General features: G+C 38.6%; 1 protein-coding gene across 9 annotated transcripts in view; it reads right to left on the reverse strand.

Moving 5' to 3' along the window:
• TRPM7 (transient receptor potential cation channel subfamily M member 7) overlaps window positions 1-18,105 on the reverse strand; it is a 121,660-nt gene extending 103,555 nt beyond the window's left edge. For all 9 annotated transcript variants that reach the window (XR_012330103.1, XM_073800985.1, XM_073800986.1 and 6 more), the window contains exon 1: window positions 17,974-18,105. Coding sequence is in view for 8 of the 9 variants with exons in the window: in XM_073800985.1 (XP_073657086.1) it covers window positions 17,974-17,976 (3 nt within the window). In the remaining variant the exon portion in view is untranslated. The remainder of the gene's footprint in view (window positions 1-17,973) is intronic.
• Between the last annotated feature and the right edge of the window lie 943 nt (window positions 18,106-19,048).

Raw genomic sequence — 19,048 nt, forward strand, 5'->3', positions numbered from 1 at the left:
AGCAGTGACCCCAGGGTAGAAAGAGACCTACCTGCTAGTGTTGGAGGGTCTCCTGCAGAGGCGGGTGTGGCTCTGTTTCACCGTGGGGACAAGGACACTGGCAGCAGAAGTTCTGGGAAGTACTCCTTAGCGTGAGACCTCCCAGAGTCTGCCATTAGCCGGACCAAAGACCCCAGGCAGGTTCAAAGGTTGGGTGGCCTAAGGGAGGGAACCCAGCCCCACCCATCAACAGTCAAGTGGATTAAAGTTTTACTGAGCTCTGCCCACCAGATCAACAGTAACCTCTACCCACCACCAGTCCCTCCCTTCGAGCCTCTTAGATGGCCTCATCCACCAGAGGGCAGACAGCAGAAGCAAGAGGAACTACAGTCCTGCAGCCTGTGGAACAAAAACCACATTCACATAAAGATAGACAAGATGAAAAGGCAGAGAGCCATATACCAAATAAAGGAACAAGATAAAACCCCAGAAAAACAACTAAATGTAGTGGAGATAAGCAACCTTCCAGAAAAAGAATTCAGAATAATGATACTGAAGATGATCAAGGACCTCGGAAAAAGGATGGAGGCAAAGATCGAGAAGATGCAAGAAATGTTGAACAAAGACCTAGAAGAATTAAAGAACAAACAAACAGAGATGAACAATACAATAACTGAAATGAAAACTACACTTGAAGGAATCAATAGCAGAATAACTGAAGCAGAAGAACAGATAAGTGACCTGGAAGACAGAATGGTGGAATTCACTGCTGTGGAACAGAATAAAGAAAAAAAAATGAAAAGAAATGAAGACAGCCTGAGAGACCTCTGGGACAACATTAAACGCAACAACATTCTCATTATAGGGGTCCCAGAAGGAGAAGAGAGAGAGAAAGGGCCAGAGAAAATATTTGAAGAGATTATAGTCGAAAACTTCCCTAACATGGGAAAGGAAACAGCCACCCAAGTCCAGGAAGTACAGCAAGTCTCATACAGGATAAACCCAAGGAAAAACATGCTGAGACACATAGTAATCAAATTGGCAAAAAATAAAGACAAAGAAAAATTATTGAAAGCACCAAGGGAAAAACGACAAATAACATACAAGGGAACTCCCATAAGGTTAACAGCTGATTTCTCAGCAGAAACTCTGCAAGCCAGAAGGGAGTAGTATGAAATATTTAAAGTGATGAAGGGGAAGAACCTATAACCAAGATTACTCTACCCAGCAAGGATCTCATTTAGGTTTGATGGAGAAATCAAAAGCTTTACAGACAAGCAAAAGCTAAGAAAATTCAGCACTACTAAATCAGCTCTACAACAAATGCTAAAGGAACTTCTCTAAGTGGGAAACACAAGAGAAGAAAAGGACCTACAAAAACAAACCCAAAACAATGAAGAAAATGGTCATTGGAACATACATATCGATAATTACCTTAAACGTGAATGGATTAAATGCTCCAACCAAAAGACACAGGCTTGTTGAATGGATACAAAAACAAGACCCATCTATATGCTGTCTACAAGAGACCCACTTCAGACCTAGGGACACATACAGACAGAAAGTGAGGATATGGAAAAAGATATTCCATGCAAATGGAAATCAAAAGAAAGCTGGAGTAGCTATACTCACATCAGATAAGATAAAATTGACTTTAAAATAAAGAATATTATAAGAGACAAGGAAGGACACTACATAATGATCAAAGGATCAATCCAAGAAGAAGATATAACAATTATAAATATATATGCATCCAACATAGGAGCACCTCAATATATAAGGCAACTGCTAACAGTTATAAAAGAGGAAATCGACAGTAACGCATAATAGTGGGGGACTTTAACACTTTACTTACACGAATGGACAAATCATCCAAAAATGAAAATAAATAAGGAAACAGAAGCTTTAAATGACACAATAGACAACAGAGATTTAATTGATATTTATAGGACATTCCATCCAAAAACAGCAGATTACACTTTCTTCTCAAGTGCGCACGGAATATTCTCCAGGATAGATCACATCTTGGGTCACAAATCAAGCCTCAGTAAATTTAAGAAAACTGAAATCATATCAGCATCTTTTCTGACCACAATACTATGAGATTAGAAATGAATTACAGGGGAAAAAATGTAAAAAACACAAACACATGGAGGCTAAATAATATATTACTAAATAAACAAGAGATCACTGAAGAAATCAAAGAGGAAATCAAAAAATACCTAGAGACAAATGACAATGAAAGCACAATGAATCAAAACCTATGGGATGAAGCAAAAGCAGCTCTAAGAGGGAAGTTTATAGCTATAAAAGCCTACCTCAAGAAACAAGAAAAATCTCAAGTAAACAATCTAACCTTACACCTAAAGGAACTAGAGAAAGAAGAACAAACAAAACCCAAAGTTAGCAGAAGGAAAGAAATCATAAAGATCAGAGCAGAAATAAATGAAATACAAACAAAGAAAACAACAGCAAAGATCAATAAAACTAAAAGCTGGTTCTTTGAGAAGATAAACAAAATTGATAAACCATTAGCCAGACTCATCGAGAAAAAGAGAGAGAGGACTCAAATCAATAAAAGTAGAAATGAAAAAGGAGAAGTTACAACAGACACCGCAGAAATACAAAGCATCCTAAGAGACTACTACAAGCAACTGTATGCCAATAAAATGGACAGTCTGGAAGAAATGGACAAATTCTTACAAAGGTATAACCTTCCAAGACTGAACCAGGAAGAAACAGAAAATATGAACAGACCAATCACAAGTAATGAAATTGAAACTGTGAATAAAAATCTTCCAACAAACAGAAGTCCAGGACCAGATGGCTTCACAACTGAATTCTATCAAACATTTAGAGAAGAGCTAACACCCATCCTTCTCAAACTTCCAAACAATTGCAGAGGAAGGAACACTCCCAAACTCATTCTATGAGGCCACCATCACCCTGATACCAAAACCAGACAAAGACACTACAAAATAAGAAAATTACAGACCTATATCACTGATGAATATAGATGCAAAACTCCTCAACAAAATACTAGCAAACAGAATCCAACAACACATTAAAAGGATCATACACAATGATCAAGTGGGACTTATCCCAGGGATGCAAGGATTCTTCAACATATGTAAATCAATCAATGTGATACACTATATTAACAAACTGAAGAATAAAAGCCATATGATCGTCTCAATAGATGCAGAAAAAGCTTTTGACAAAACTCAACACCCATTTATCATAAAAACTCTCCAGAAAGTGGGCATAGAGGGAAACTACCTCAACATAATAAAGGCCATATAGGACAAACCCACAGCAAACATCATTCTCAATGGTGAAAAACTGAAAGCATTTCCTCTCAGATCAGGAACAAGACAAGGATGTCCACTCTCACCACTATTATTCAACATAGTTTTGGAAGTCCTAGCCACGGCAATCAGAGAAGAAAAAGAAATAAAAGGAATACAAATTGGGAAAAGAAGAAGTAAAACTGTCACTGTTTGCAGATGACATGACATTATACATAGAGAATCCTAAAAATGCCACCAGAACACTACTAGACCTAATTAATGAATCTGGTAAAGTTGCAGGATACAAAATTAATGCACAGAAATCTCTTGCATTCCTATACACTAATGATGAAAAATCTGAAACAGAAATTATGGAAACAATCCCATTTACCATTGCAACAAAAAGAATAAAATACCTAGGAATAAACCTAACTAGGGAGACAAAAGACCTGTATGCAGAAAACTATAAGACACTGAGGAACGAAATTAAAGATACCAACAGATGGAGAGATATACCATGTTCTTGGATTGGAACAATCAATATTGTGAAAATGACTACACCACCCAAAGCAATCTACAGATTCAATGCAATCCCTATCAAATTATCAATGGCATTTTTTATGGAACTAGAACAAGTCAACTTAAAATTTGTATGTAGACACAAAAGACCCCGAATAGCCAAAGCAGTCTTGAGGGAAAAAAACAGAGCTGGAGGAATCAGACTCCCTGACTTCACACTACACTACAAAGCTACAGTAATCAAGACAATATGATACTGGCACAAAAACAGAAACATAGATCAATTGTACAAGGTAGAAAGCCCAGAGATAAATCCACGCACTTATGGTCAACTAATCTATGAAAATGGAGGCAAGGATATACAATGGAGAAAAGACAGTCTCTCCAATAAGTGGTGCTGGGAGAACTGGACAGCTACATATAAAAGAATGAAATTAGAACACTCCCTAACACCACACACAAAAATAAATTCAAAATGGATTCCCGACCTAAATGTAAGACCGGACACTATAAAACTCTTAGAGGAAAACATAGGAAGAACACTCTTTGACATAAATCACAGCAAGATCTTTTTTGATCCACCTCCTAGAGTAATGAAAATAAAAACAGAAATAAACAAATGGGACCTAATGAAACTTCAAAGTTTTTGCACAGCAAAGGAAACCATAAACAAGACGAAAAGACAACCCTCAGAATGGGAGAAAATATTTGCAGACAAATCAATGGACAAAGGATTAATCTCCAAAATATTCAAACAGCTCATGCAGCTCAATATTAAAGAAACGAACAACCCAATCCAAAAATGGGCAGAAGACCTAAATACACATTTCTCCAAAGAAGATATACAGATGGCCAAGAAGCACATGAAAAGCTGCCCAACATCACTAATTATTAGAGAAATGCAAATCAAAACTACAATGAGGTATCACCTCATACGAGTTAGAATGGCCATCATCAGAAAATCTACAAACAACAAATGCTGGAGAGGGTGTGGAGAAAAGGGAACTCTCTTGCACTGTTGGTGGTAATGTAAATTGATACAGCCACTATGGAGAACAGTATGGAGGTTCCTTAAAAAACTAAAAATAGAATTACCATATGATCCAGCAATCCCACTACTGGGCATATACCCAAAGAAAACCATAATTCAAAAAGACACATGCACCCCGATGTTCACTGCAGCACTATTTACAATAGCCAGGTCATGGCAGCAACCTAAATGCCCATCGACAGATGAATGGATAAAGAAGATGTGGTACATATATACAATGGAATATTACTCAGCCCTAAGAAGGAACGAAATTGAGTCATTTGTTGAGACGTGGATGCATCTAGAGACTGTCATACAGAGTGAAGTAAATCAGAAAGAGAAAAACAAATATCATATATTAACACACGTATGTGGAACCTAGAACAATGGTACAGATGAACCGCTTTGCAGGGCAGAAGCTGAGAGACAGATGTCGAGAACAAACGTATGGACACCAAGAGGGGAAAACCGCGGTGGGGTGGGGGATGGTGGTATGCTGAATTGGGCGATTGGGACTGCCATGTATACACTGATGTGTATAAAACTGATGACTAATAAGAACCTGCAGTATAAAAAAAAAACACAAAAACTAATACTAAACTCTCTTTGGGTTAATTTGTATGGAAATATGTTAATAGAAATGTTTCAGACATTACATGAAATTTCTAAAAATCTTATATGTTCTGATATAATGTTATAAGTCATAATTCTAGTTATTACTTTAAAATGTATATCTCAGAAATAACTAAATTTCCTTGTCAATTATTATGAACTTTCACCAAATCTTTAACCGTGGTCATTTTTAAGTCTTTTTTCATTTACAGACAGTTCTGGATGTACTCTGATGCTTTTCCAAAAATGTTCCTGTAAAAGGGTTTCATCTTCAAGGAATTCATGGAAAAGACTCTGACAAGTACAGGTTTCTGGTAACTGACTATACTGCTGAACTGAATGAATAAGCATTTTCAGAACTCTAACGGAAAACTGATGAATTCATAAAAGTGCTAACAAAATATCAAGATAAATAAATTAATTACATGGGACTGAGTGAACTGATTAGGATGATTATAATTTTTGTGACTTTCTGTTTGAAAAAAAAAAAAATCCCGTAAGGACTCAGAGGCAAAAAACATACAAATCAATTTTCACTGCAAAGTAAAGGAGCTGTTACAGTAGAGGATTACTGGACTGAATGTCAATATTATGACATAGTATGAGTGTGTTTCGTGTTTGGTAAACTGCAGTCATTGTTGCTTTTGTTGTGGTCAAAAAAATAAATAAAAATAAATAAAAATATTTTTAAAGAAAAAAAAAGAGTTGCTTTCTAATGAGGTGAAAAAAGAGGTGGGGCTAAAGAGTTTTAGATGTAGATTAACAAAAGTTATTTTTCCTGCAGGTTCCCTATAGCTGATAGTCACATATCCCAGCTGATAACTGCAAATCCTTCCCAATGACTGGTTTCTGCAATTTTTGAAATTCTGAGTTTCTGCTCTGCCATCAGGTATCCAATCAAATGTACCCTGGATTACAAATATATGTATATTTATATTCCCGATTTTACACTTCTTTTGCTAGACTGTATTACTGAATTTTACCAAAAGGTGGCACACTACAAACACAAATCTGAAAATTCCTAACTTAGGAACTTTTACTAGGTAAAGTAAAAACTAACTATATCCACAGAACATTAGCAAAAGAGGGAAACTTAGGGATCACTTAGTGATCTTCAGTGGTTAAAGAGCACAGATTCTGGAGTCAGATTAACCTGTTAGAATTCTAGCTTTGTTGTTTATACTGTCGATGCAACCTTAAGCAAGTTTCTGAACTTGTACCCTCACCTATAATATAGAAAAATAACAGTACCTAATTCACAATGTTGCTCTGAAGACTACGGTCCGTGTTTTAGCAAAATGCCACACACACAGTCATATTTCAACAATTCTTCAAAATTCAGTTATAAATTCTTCCTATCTGTCTCCTAGCAATAAGGGGCACATCTGCTATAAATAAACCTTCTAACCACATACGACTCTTCAAACAAGTCAGTAATAGCACATCCTTCTTGCCTATATGCTGAGAACAAAAATTGGGGGAAAAAAAGATTGCTTTAAAAATTCTACTTTCAAGGTAACATGTGAAAATCAATCTATTTTTACAACTAAATACACTCTATGGTTCTATATATTAATATTAGAAAGGAGCTTCCAGCTATGGAGGTTCTACTGGATTAACCCTCCCACAGATAACCATAAACTCTGGACAAAATATAAATTAAAAAAAAAAAAAACAACTACTTAACGGCACTGGAGAGGCAACCAAAAGCAAGCAGAAATCAGATGAAGTCTGTACTTAAGATAAAGGGACAGCACTGAGGGAGTTTCCCATTTTTTGCCTAAGACAGTCCCCACTCCACATCTACTACGTAGCTAAAACTCCAATAGAAATTCCACAGTCTTACTCGCTTGAAGAACCAGAACAGCAACTTCAAGGTGACAACAGCAGCTGGAAAGTGATGGGAAAAGTGACTCTGCAAAGGACAGAGTCACAGAAAGGGAAGCTTAAATGCTGCACAATAACTCTGTTCAAATCTAGCTGACCCATGAAGTACGTATACATGGGGCAGATTTCAAGCATGTCAGTTAAGAATAAAATAACTGAACAGATATTTTTGCTGCCCACTGAAGGAGACACAGTTTGGAATTTGAGTACAGTCAAGTTAATCAACTACTATCCTAGTCTGCTTTGACTGCTGTAACAAATACTGGAAGACTTAACTGTGGTTTCAACAACCAAAATTCATTTTCTCACTTCTAGAGACTGGAATCCAAGATTAAGGTGCTAGTAAGGTCTATGTCTGGTGAGAGCCCCCTCCTTGGGTTGCAGACAGCTGTCTTTTCACTGTGTCGGGGAGAGGGAGCAAGCTCTCTGGTGTCTCTTCGTATAAGGACCCTACCTTCATCACCTCATCTAACTCTAATTACCTCCACAAAGCCCCATCTTTAAATACCATCAACACTGAATTCTGGGAAGACACAAACATTCAGTCCATAACAACTACTTTTAAAAACAAAATCAGTAGTCTTCAGAGGACTATAACAGAACCCAGAGTCTCTCCAAAGTAACATTCACAACACCTATGATAACAATCCAAAATTACTAGATATAAGAAGAAACAGGAAAATGTGACCCATACTCAAGAAAAAAGGCAATCAAATTAAGAGGAAGTTTGCCTACTAATAAAATGCAATAGCTTAAAAAAGTTAAATGACACTACAGATCTAGAAATTTTGAGTTACATGATAATTTTGTACATAGGTCAACATGCCTGCCAGCAACAGCACAATGACAAAGAAAAATTAAGGCTAGCCTGAAGCAAAATGTTGAAAACAGCTGGCACTCTTTGACTTCCTCTGTCAAGTCCAATTTATTTGATCTCCTGGCACTCCTACAGGCCCTTACGCTAGAGTTCTGCTCTTGTGCTTAATTGGCTGCCAACCACTTAACTAATTAATAATTACATATTACTGATAATTCAAATATGAATCCTCTGAACAGGTTTTTAAGACACTGTTGAAAAGCTTCTGTGGAATGATAAACAGTTGGGGAAGTTTTATATATTAAAAAATAAACAGGGCTTCCCTGGTGGCTCAGTGGTTGAGAGTCCGCCTGCCAACGCAGGGGACACGGGTTCATGCCCTGGTCCGGGAAGATCCCACATGCTGCGGAGCAGCTGGGCCCGTGAGCCATGGCCAGTGAGCCTGTGCGTCCGGAGCCTGTGCTCCGCAATGGGAGAGGCCACAACAGTGAGAGGCCCGTGTACCGCAAAAATAAATAATAATAAAAATAAATAAATAAACAGAATCAGATTCAGACCATGACTATGTTTGTAAAGAGTCCAACTACTACAACCCATCTTATTTTCTGTTGGTTTTGCTGTCCTGCTGACCTCGTGGAGATTGCTACCCTGACTGCTTACCAGCCCAATACTGCCCTCAATTTAAGGGATAGAAAATGTTTGATAAAGATAAGTATGAGCAGTTACCATCATGCCATACCATCGAGTCCAAGACATTAAATAATTGAAGACTAGACATTGAGTCTAAAAAGTGACCAACCTCCATTTAGCTCAAACAGCAGTAATTTTTTCCTCAGGTATTCCAGATAAAGTCTTACCCAGAATAATTCATTTTATCATAAAGAATTATTATTAAAATGAAAAGGGATCAAAATTCATCATTTTAGGAGAAAAAAAGATAAGTATGTTGGCAAAAAAAAAAAAATTAAATTTCTTACACTAACTCAAGAAATTTTACCAGACTCCTAAGATTGCTAAAAAATCCAAATAAATATATTGACACAAAAGACAAACAGAACAACTGAGTAAATCACTTAGAAACTTGCACTTAAGGAAACTTGGTGTGTGACAGACACAGCAATACAAATCAGGAGATAATACCAATATACTATATGTATATGAACTATCACACTAGAATTCAAAATGAATACTAGATGGGTTAATAAAGTCATAACTTTAAAACTTCTACCAAAAAATAAATAACTTTATAACCTCAAGATAAGAAAAAGCACATGCTATAAAGAAAATACTGATAAATTATTACCTAAAATTAAAAACCAATGTACACCAACAACCTAAAAATAAGTAAATAGCCCACCATTAACAAAGTAAAAATTTTAAAAGCTAGAGACTGAAGAAGGTATTTGTAGCTCATAAAACAAACAAACAAACAAAAAAACAAAAATTAGTATCCAGAATACATAAAGAACTTCTAGAAGTAAATAATAAAAAAGAAAAAGATAATCCATTAGAAAACTGAGCAAAGTAATTCATCAAAGAGGAGGTAACCATAGCCCAAAACTTGTAACCTGAAATGATACACATTATCGGTGGACAGGGACATGCAAATTAAAACAATGAGGAACTACTACACATTCATGAATCTGGCAAAATAAAAGAACTGCATCAAAAGTGCTGGCAAAGGCGTTGGGGGAAAAAAAAGAATTCTCATATATTTCTAGAGGGAGTGGACACTGCACAACTACTTTGGTCAACACTTTGGCAATATCTACAAAGATGAAGATGCACCTACCCTATGACCCAGCAATTCTACGTCTAGATATATACTTCCTAGAAAAATTCTCACATGTGTACATAAGACGATACATATAAGAATGTTACATCATTATTTGTAAAAAAACTGGAAACAACCTAAATGCCCAGTAACAGTAAAATGGACAACATACAGCATATTCCTATCGTGGAATAATATATAGCAGCTGAAAGGGATAAACTAAACCTTACATGTATCAACATGAATTAATCTCCAAAACCGAATATTCATTAAAAAGAAAAAAAAGAGGTCTTCCCTGGTGGCGCAGTGGTTGAAAGTCCGCCTGCCGATGCAGCGGACACGGGTTCGTGCCCCGGTCCGGAAGATTCCGCATGCTGCGGAGCAGCTGGGCCCATGAGCCATGGCCACTGAGCCTGCGTGTCCGGAGCCTGTGCTCCGCAACGGGAGAGGCCACAACAGTGAGAGGCCAAAAAAAAAAAAAAAAGCTATAAGGATATATGGTTCAGCACAGGAAATATATCCTGTATTTAATAACTTTATTTTTTTAATATCTTTATTGAAGTATAATTACTTTACAATGTTGTGTTAGTTTCTGTTGTACAACAAAGTGAATCAGACATAAATGTACATGTATCCCCATATCCCCTGCCTTATAATAACTGTAAATGGAGTATAATCTATAAAAATATTGAATCACTATGTTGTACACCTGAACCTAATATTGTATATCAATTATATTTCAATAAAAAAAGAAAACGAAAAAAAAAGATCCATAAAACGATGTACATAATTCTATATATATCAAACATAGAAATACCAAAAGACCACTATATAGTATACATACTCTTGATAACAACATTACAAAAGCATCCAAAGGAACAATAAAGGCTAAATTTAGAATAAAAGTTATATCTGAAAAAGTAGAAAGTGGAATGGGATTTTGATGGGGTACATCAAATTTTGTCTGTAATATTTTATTTCTTAAGCTGGGTGATAAGCACTGTCTGCTATATTATGATCTACACACCTGAATTCCGTAACAAAAACAACCAGCAAAGAACTCAAATTATATACATTTATTTTAAAATATTATGTACTTTCAGTCAAATAGTATACAATTTAAATTCTGCACCTTTTTTCCTGGCTCCTTATTACCTAATAAAATATTTTTTCAAAAGCAACAGCATCTGTTGAATTAAATGGATCTATCACATATACCTAATTCAATGACCACTGATTGATATGTTTTCAGATGATACCACAAAAATTAATCTGAAAAAGAGAAATCTAAAGAAGTATTGGACATTCTCTATTACAAATCTTGAGCCTTCATATTGGAGTAAACCATAACAACCTATTCTCTGTCCCTGAGTAGTGTGATGATACTTTGTTGATACACTCATTATAGGCATCTATGGTTTTTATTAATGAGTTCTACCTATAACAAAATCTATTTAGTTTAGTTAATGACTTTTCCAATCTATTAAGGATTCCCTCAGAATAGTAAATCTCTGCACTTCGTCAAAATACCATGTAAACAACTGAGTTATAAATAACCTATCCTAAAGTTATTACATAGAAATTTGGTAGTAAAGGAAATTCTACTAAGCTTTATAGCATTTAAAGAAAATATGGTACGACAAAATTTTTTTAAAGGTGATACATCTTTTTTTTTTTAAAGGATGCACCTTGCCTTTATTGAAGTCTTTAAAGAATTCAGTAGCTTACTTCATATTTTTTTAACATCTTTATTGGAGTATAATTGCTTTACAATGGTGTGTTAGTTTCTGCTTCATAACAAAGTGAATCAGTTATACATATACATATGTTCCCGTATCTCTTCCCTCTTGCATCTCCCTCCCTCCCACCCTCCCTATCCCACCCCTCCAGGCGGTCACAAAGCACCAAGCCGATATCCCTGTGCCATGCGGCTGCTTCCCACTAGCTATCTACCTTACGTTTGTTAGTGTATATATGTCCATGACTCTCTCTCGCCCTGTCACAGCTCACCCTTCCCCCTCCCCATATCCTCAAGTCCGTTCTCCAGTACGTCTGTGTCTTTATTCCTGTCTTACCCTAGGTTCTTCATGACATTTTTTTTCTTAAATTCCATATATATGTGTTAGCATACGGTATTTGTCTTTCTCTTTCTGACTTACTTCACTCTGTATGACAGACTCTAGTTCTATCCACCTCATTACAAATAGCTCAATTTCGTTTCTTTTTATGGCTGAGTAATATTCCATTGTATATACTACTCAGCCATAAATGACACATCTTTTTAAATGACCTTAACTTTTTTACTTAACAGTAACACCTGTCATCTGACATCTCGCTAATAAAGATCCTTCTCCAGGTTTCTATAATTTGGCAAGTCAACAACTACTCTTCCACTTATAAGCCTTATGACCTCTGGTGAGTGATTCTGCTTCTCTGTTCTTTATACAAATAATGGAGGGCGTAAGAAGTGTCTACTTCATAATGGAGTCTTGAGAGTGATATATGTAATTGATATATGTATAGCATTTAGAACGATGGCCACAAAATGCTAATACATATTAGCTAATATTGTGAAAATTTGTCTAAAGCCTATAACACACTTTGTTTAGTCAGGAGTACCTTCTGGGTAGAGCACCTTCCAGGTGCTGGGTATGGTAAATTATACTCAAAAACAAGGAAGACTGCTAGTTCACATACTGAAGGGTAATTTACAGTCCCATCTTTCTATTCTAGTTAATGTTTCTCCAGTCTCCTCCTTATAGTATTAGTCTGCTTCCCAGATAACTTTCCTTCTATCATTCCTAATGTACTACCAAACTGTCAGAGAAAAGTAGGTAACTAAGCCTATTAAATTTCACTTTGCACATATTTTTCAACCAGTGAACTCTGGGCTTAAGGGTGCTATATTTCTGATAATGGCTTGGCTCAAAAGCTTTTTTTCTTTCTATGAGGAGTTGGGTTTCCAAAGGATGAAGTTTTCAGAAGTCTGGCAGCTGGGATAGTTGAGGTGTTAAGTTATTAACATGTTTTCATGACGCAAGGAGGGACAAATAGTGTTTCACAGACTTTAATCCTAGTACTGCTCCTGAGGTGAAGTAGAAAAAAGATTACCATCTGTCTTTCACAGAGTAACAGTGTGACTTGGCAAAGATGCTTAGGTAAACAGGCAAGTCTATCAATTTCAAAGAACTGCTTACCGCCATACACCAAAATTTCTTCAACAGGGTTCTAAAACCTTTAGATAGTCAGGAAACTAAACACATATTCCCCCAAAAGATCCAGAGTAATTTTCTAAATCCTAGGTGAACCGAACCAAAGGGTCAACAAAATATCTAAAAGTAGTAACTTAATTCAAATTAAACCAACATTTTTATAAAGATAAACTAGAAGAGGTCCAATTCTCCAAGTCACACATTTCACTTATATTCAAACTAATCTAATAATTACAAAGCCCCTTCTAAGAGTGACACACATCTAAGTGTTTTTATACCAATTCATATAAATGACTCAGTTCAAATTCCCATAGATAACCAAATGTTCCTCATGTTCTAAACTAATCTCAACCACTCTGAACTTTGCCTCCAGGCAACAAACTTAAAACAGGCATTTTTAAGACTGCTCATTTTAAGAGCAGTCTCTTAAAAACAGAAACAACAACAAAAAAAAAACTGTAAAATTTAATCATATGCTGAAAGGTTCCCCCAAAAAGAAAGGAGAAACAGAAACCCAGAGTGAAATAACTGAGCAATGGCAATAATCATCAATTGCTACCATTATGTGAATGTATGATGGGGAACGTCACAACTCAAAGATCAGGCAGCTGACAACACCAACCCACTGGTCAATCTTAACATCAAAAAAAGAAAAACAACCAGACAGCATGTGCCTCTTAATGTAATGCAATAAAAAGTACACAGCACCACCTGTGAAGCAGTCTTGCCAAAACATCCAACTAGAATCTCACAGAGTCTTTAGATTAACCACTCGTTCACAGGAAATACAGAGGAGAAAGGAACATGTTACAGGATGCTATATGGATACATTCAACAAAATCCAAACTGTGGGAAATTCTACAGGGCAAATGATCTGGATTTTTTTTTTCATTAAATAAATGTTAAATGACAAGACCAAAAAAGGGGGGGAGGGGATACAAGAGACTGAGATTTATCAACCAAATGCTGTGTGGACTTCTTTGGATCCTGATTCAAACAAACCAACTGGGAAAAAAAACATGAGAAAATTAAGGAAATATACTGAATATTTAATGATATCAAAGAATTATTAATTTTAGGTGTGCTAATAGTACTGTGGATATGTTAAAGTTTTAGAGATACACATAATGAAGTACCTGTAGATGGAACATGTCTGGGATTTGCTTTTAAATTATCCAGTTGAGGAGGAATGAGAGGGATAATAGCAGAAACAATATTCACATGTTTCAAACTGTTGAAAAGGGTCATGGGTATATGGTGATTCATTGTACTATTATACCTTTGTAAGTTTGAAATCTCCCACATTAGAATGTTAAAGAAAGAGATTATCAGAGTACTGTATCAAAAATATCTATGGTTGGCAAAACTCTCAAACTTAAATTTTAGAAGTGTTTGCTTCAATAGACCTTCATTTAAAAATCAAAACCAGGGACTTCCCTGGTGGCAGAGTGGTTGGGAATCCTCCTGCCAATGCAGGGAACAAGAGTTCAAGCCCTGGTCGGGGAGGATCCCACATGCCACGGAGCAGCTAGGCCCATGCACAACAACTACTGAGCCTGCACTCTAGAGCCCGCAAGCCACAATTGCTGAAGCCCGCATGCCTAGAGCCCATGCTCTGCAACGAGAGGCCACCGCAGTGAGAAGCCCGTGCACTGCAACGAAGAGTAGCCCCCCTCCGCTCACTGCAACTATAGAAAGCCCGCGCAGCCATGAAGACCCAATGCAGCTATAAATAAATAAATTTGTAAAAAAAATAAATCGAAGTCAAAAATACAATTTTAAGTACTGCCTTTAAATATTATATTTGCACATATTAAGTAATGACTTCAACTATTACATGTTTTCATTTTATGTCTGGTTCTTCTTACTGACATTTGCTAACACACACACACACACACCCCTCCTCGAAAGGAACCAAGTTCTAAATATTCTAACGCCTAAACATCTCAATCAGTTCCTTCTTTTCTTCTACTACTTCTTTACGTCAAGCCCTAAATATTTTGGTCAGTCTTGCTACAGCCTCCTTATGGACTCTCTTTTCAGCTTAAACACACAGCAAGTCACCCTCCATACTGATTCCTTCAGTGGACCCCTCATCTCCAGAATAAAATCCAAACTTCTTTGCATAACATACATTGCCCTCAGAAATCTGGTCCCTGCCTATCTTTATAACACTCCCAGACTAGTACCCCATATATCATCCCATACTCCACTCTTTCTAAACTACATACAGTACTCGTACAACAGATCTTAAGATAAACTATGGATGCTTTTTTTTTTTTTTTTTTTTTTTTAGCCGCACAGCACAGCTTTCAGGATCTTAGCTCCCCGACCAGGGGTCGAACTCAGGCCCTCAGGAGTGAAAGCGCCGAGTCCTAAACACTGGACCAGGGATTTCCCTGGATGCTCTTCTCTTCTAAAGCTCAGTTCCCTTAGACTAACACCACCAATACCAAATTCTACATACCTTCTATTTCCAGGTTAATTAATTCCTATTGCCTCTACGACACTCACTTCTCCTATCAGCTCCTTTGCAAGCCTAACTAGACTTTCCTTTCTCTCTCCCTGACTAGCCTATACATTCACAGTAATCTATGCAGTAATATCAAACTACCTTTTTGCTTTTTGCATATCTATACTGCCCTTCAAGACAGAGTATCACAGAGCCTGCTAGACACTAAATGTTTGTTTTGTGATGTATGCATCTCCCATTGACAACAGACAGGTAGTTCTTTTATAAATAACTGGAATGTAAGCGGTTTGAAAGTGGGAAATTTGTCTAACACATCTTTGCCACTCCAGTGCTTGGAATATATTAAACACTAAGTGTTTACCAAATGAATGAAACAAATATTTCTAATAGCCATGGTTTTTAATTTTGTAACAAAATTTATTCCACTGCAGTTTCCCTTGTGTTTCTTGGTATTTTATTTGTTTTGTGTTGTTTTTTGGTCTGTTGGCTGATTAGTTTTAAAGCAAAGGCCTTAAACAAGAGTTTACAATAAGAATTATACAGTGTAGCTACAACATACTTAGGGAAACTTTCAGGTCACAGTGTTTACCTTAAAGTTGAGGAGGCTCAACGAATTATCATTATTGGAGAACCTCAGTATTAGGTTATCCTATGGTTTCACTGTAATTTAATTGGAAATTGTAGGGAAAAATCACAAAACTCAATAGCAGTCAGGACCCAAGCAACGTAAAAAATAAAATCAGATTCTTAATTTCAAATTTTAAAGTGAAAACTTCTCCCTGTAGAAACAACAATGCTGCATACAAACGTTGTTTCGGAGGCGGGGGGTGCATCTGCCACAAAAATGGAAAGACAACAAACACAAGAGAAACTCTGACCACGTCAATTTTTGAAGGCTAGATTTCAAAGTGTGTAGATAGCGACATTAAGAGGCTGAACTTAAGAACAGCACCTGAGGTAAGACTAAGAAATTGACTTTCACTAGAATGTCACTAGAAACAAAGTCATCTGGTTGCTTTAACCAAACAGTAGGAAGCAATGGCTTTTAAGATGATGAATCGTCTTCATTTCCATTTTCTAACGTATCCAAATTTTTTTCTAAATACTTAAGTGGCATGTTCAAATGTATGCTATTTACCATATAAAAAAAGGAAAACTAGACACATCACTGAACAGTATTAATGGTTTGCTTTTTTTTTAATGAAAGGCACTTTGATTCAACTTCCCCCCCCAAAATAGATTCCCTTAAAATCCACTTAAGTAATAAATGTTAAAATTTAGCGTCGGTAGAGGAACTTAACAAATCCTTCTTTTAAAAATTACGAAAAAAGGTAAAATGACGTTTTTATTGACTTTACCGAAAAATGTGGGAAATAATGGAAAGGTGTACTATTTATTCAAAGCATAACTACTTTCGTGGTTTCAATTTGTATGGTACTTGAATTAGTTTCTAGAGAAAAGTAAACCTGCCAGACTCCAGCAAAGAGAGAATTGTTTGCATGAAGCCTATCTAGTTCAACTACTGACCAGGAATACCTATCCGCTCGTCAAGTCTCTGATCTAAATGACTTTCTCTGTGAGAAATCTTCTAATTTTATTCCTGGCCTTAACAAAAACCTCTATCAGAAGGTGAAATGCGCCGCATCCCTCTCGCAACTTTGGTTTAAAACACGACCAACCCTTCTCTGGGGCAACGGATGAGGCGGTTCGACACAAATCCAGACAACACATCGCCTCGGTACCTACAGCAGCGCCCCAATAAAACCCTTAATTCTTGCTAAAGAAAATTCCAAACCAGATTTAGCGTCAATATCGTCTAATCCCTCCTCTTGGGCTCCAAAGGAAAATGGACCTGTGGAGTACACGCTGCGCAGCAAACAAGGCACAGCTCCAAAGCCGTATCCTCTATCCCGTTTTTGCTCCCTCTCAGCCCTCCCTCTGCTTCCATGCAGAACTTGAGCAGAGCATTTGGCTGCCTTATCTGCCAGCAACAAGCGCCAGGAGGAACGCGCTCCCGGGAGATGCGGAGCTTGCAGGCTGAGCGCTGCCTCTGGCGCGCTGCGGCCGCTCAGCTCTGCCAGGTCCTCCGCGGCTCCCGCCTCTGCCGCCCCGAAGAGCCCTCGCTTGAGCCCTGGCTCCGCTCAGGGGATTCCCGCGACGAGGTGTCGCGCCAGATTTGCTACCTGCTTCCTGCTCCTCACCCGCGAAAGAACTGCACTCCCGTCCCGCCACGGCAAGTCCGGAAGCCTCAAGGCAAACCGGCGGTGCATAGCCCCAGGAAGAGCGGCTCCGCGCACACACTTGCCAGCCGAGTCCTCCCCCTTCCCTGCCCGCAACCCCCAGGGCCATTCCCCCGCCTGGGCCTGCGTGGGTCCAGTACCATTCTCCTCACGGGGCGGACTCCGGAAGGGCAGCAACTCCACCTCCTCCTCCTCCGCGGCCTGTAGCCATCTATCGGGAAGCGTCTCCGGAGGCGGCAGCAGAGGCCGCCGGACAAGGACAGCCCAGGGAAACCTTCTCAGAACTAACTCAGCTCCGGCACTAGCAGCAGAAACTGAGTCTTTCATAATTGTGCGACCAACTCCGCCGGGTGACTGGCCACAGGGACGCGCCCGCGCCCGCCTCCGCCGGCGACGGGGCTGGAGACAGACCACGTGAGGGGCGCGTCGTGTGCGTAGCCGCCCGCGGCCCGGGTCACGTGAGAGGCGCGCGCTCCCTCACTTCCAGGCCGCCTCCATGCGCGCCGCGCGTACGCGTCGGGCACGAGCGCCCCCGTCCCAGCACCTCGGCTATGCCGAGTTGAGTGAGGTGTTCTCCCCAGATCTCCGTGGGATACCTAGGCGGGACTTGCACAAACATCTGCCTTAGCTCGGGGAGTGGAACTTAAGGAAGCGATAGTTGAGGTTTAGGGTTTCAGGCCGCTGGGATCCCGCCGGGAGTTGTGGCGTGGTCTTGTCTGTGTTAACTGGGCCTGGCGTCTGCCTGCAACCCCGTAGCTGTGCCTCAGCGAGGGTGGAGGCCTTCCATGTTTTTCTCTCCTAGTCCAAAATGGAAAATTATCTTGACCCAAATCATGTTCTTCCTCTAGCTTCCCCTGTTTGTGCCAGCAAAAATTCTTCTGGCTTTAACTGTGGGCACTAGCCTTTCCCTCCAGAGATATCTCCCGCCGGCGCAGACACACCACACACCTGAACCTAAGAATGTGGCTTTTCTGTCTTTCCTTTTCCTTTGTTCTCACACCAGCCCAGGTTTGACCATTAGGGTTGCTTTTCACACTCCGGAAAAACGTCAAGAGTTCCTCTGTCTGATGCTAATCATCTCTTTTTTAAAAACAGTTTTATTGGGACTTCCCTGGTGGTGCAGAGGTTAAGAACCTTCCTGCCAATGCAGAGGACACGGGTTTGAGCCCTGGTCCTGGAAAGTTCCACACGCCAGGGAGCAACTAGGCAGGTGCG

Source organism: Tursiops truncatus, chromosome 2 (assembly GCF_011762595.2).
Source record: "Tursiops truncatus isolate mTurTru1 chromosome 2, mTurTru1.mat.Y, whole genome shotgun sequence".
Taxonomy (NCBI): domain Eukaryota; kingdom Metazoa; phylum Chordata; class Mammalia; order Artiodactyla; family Delphinidae; genus Tursiops; species Tursiops truncatus.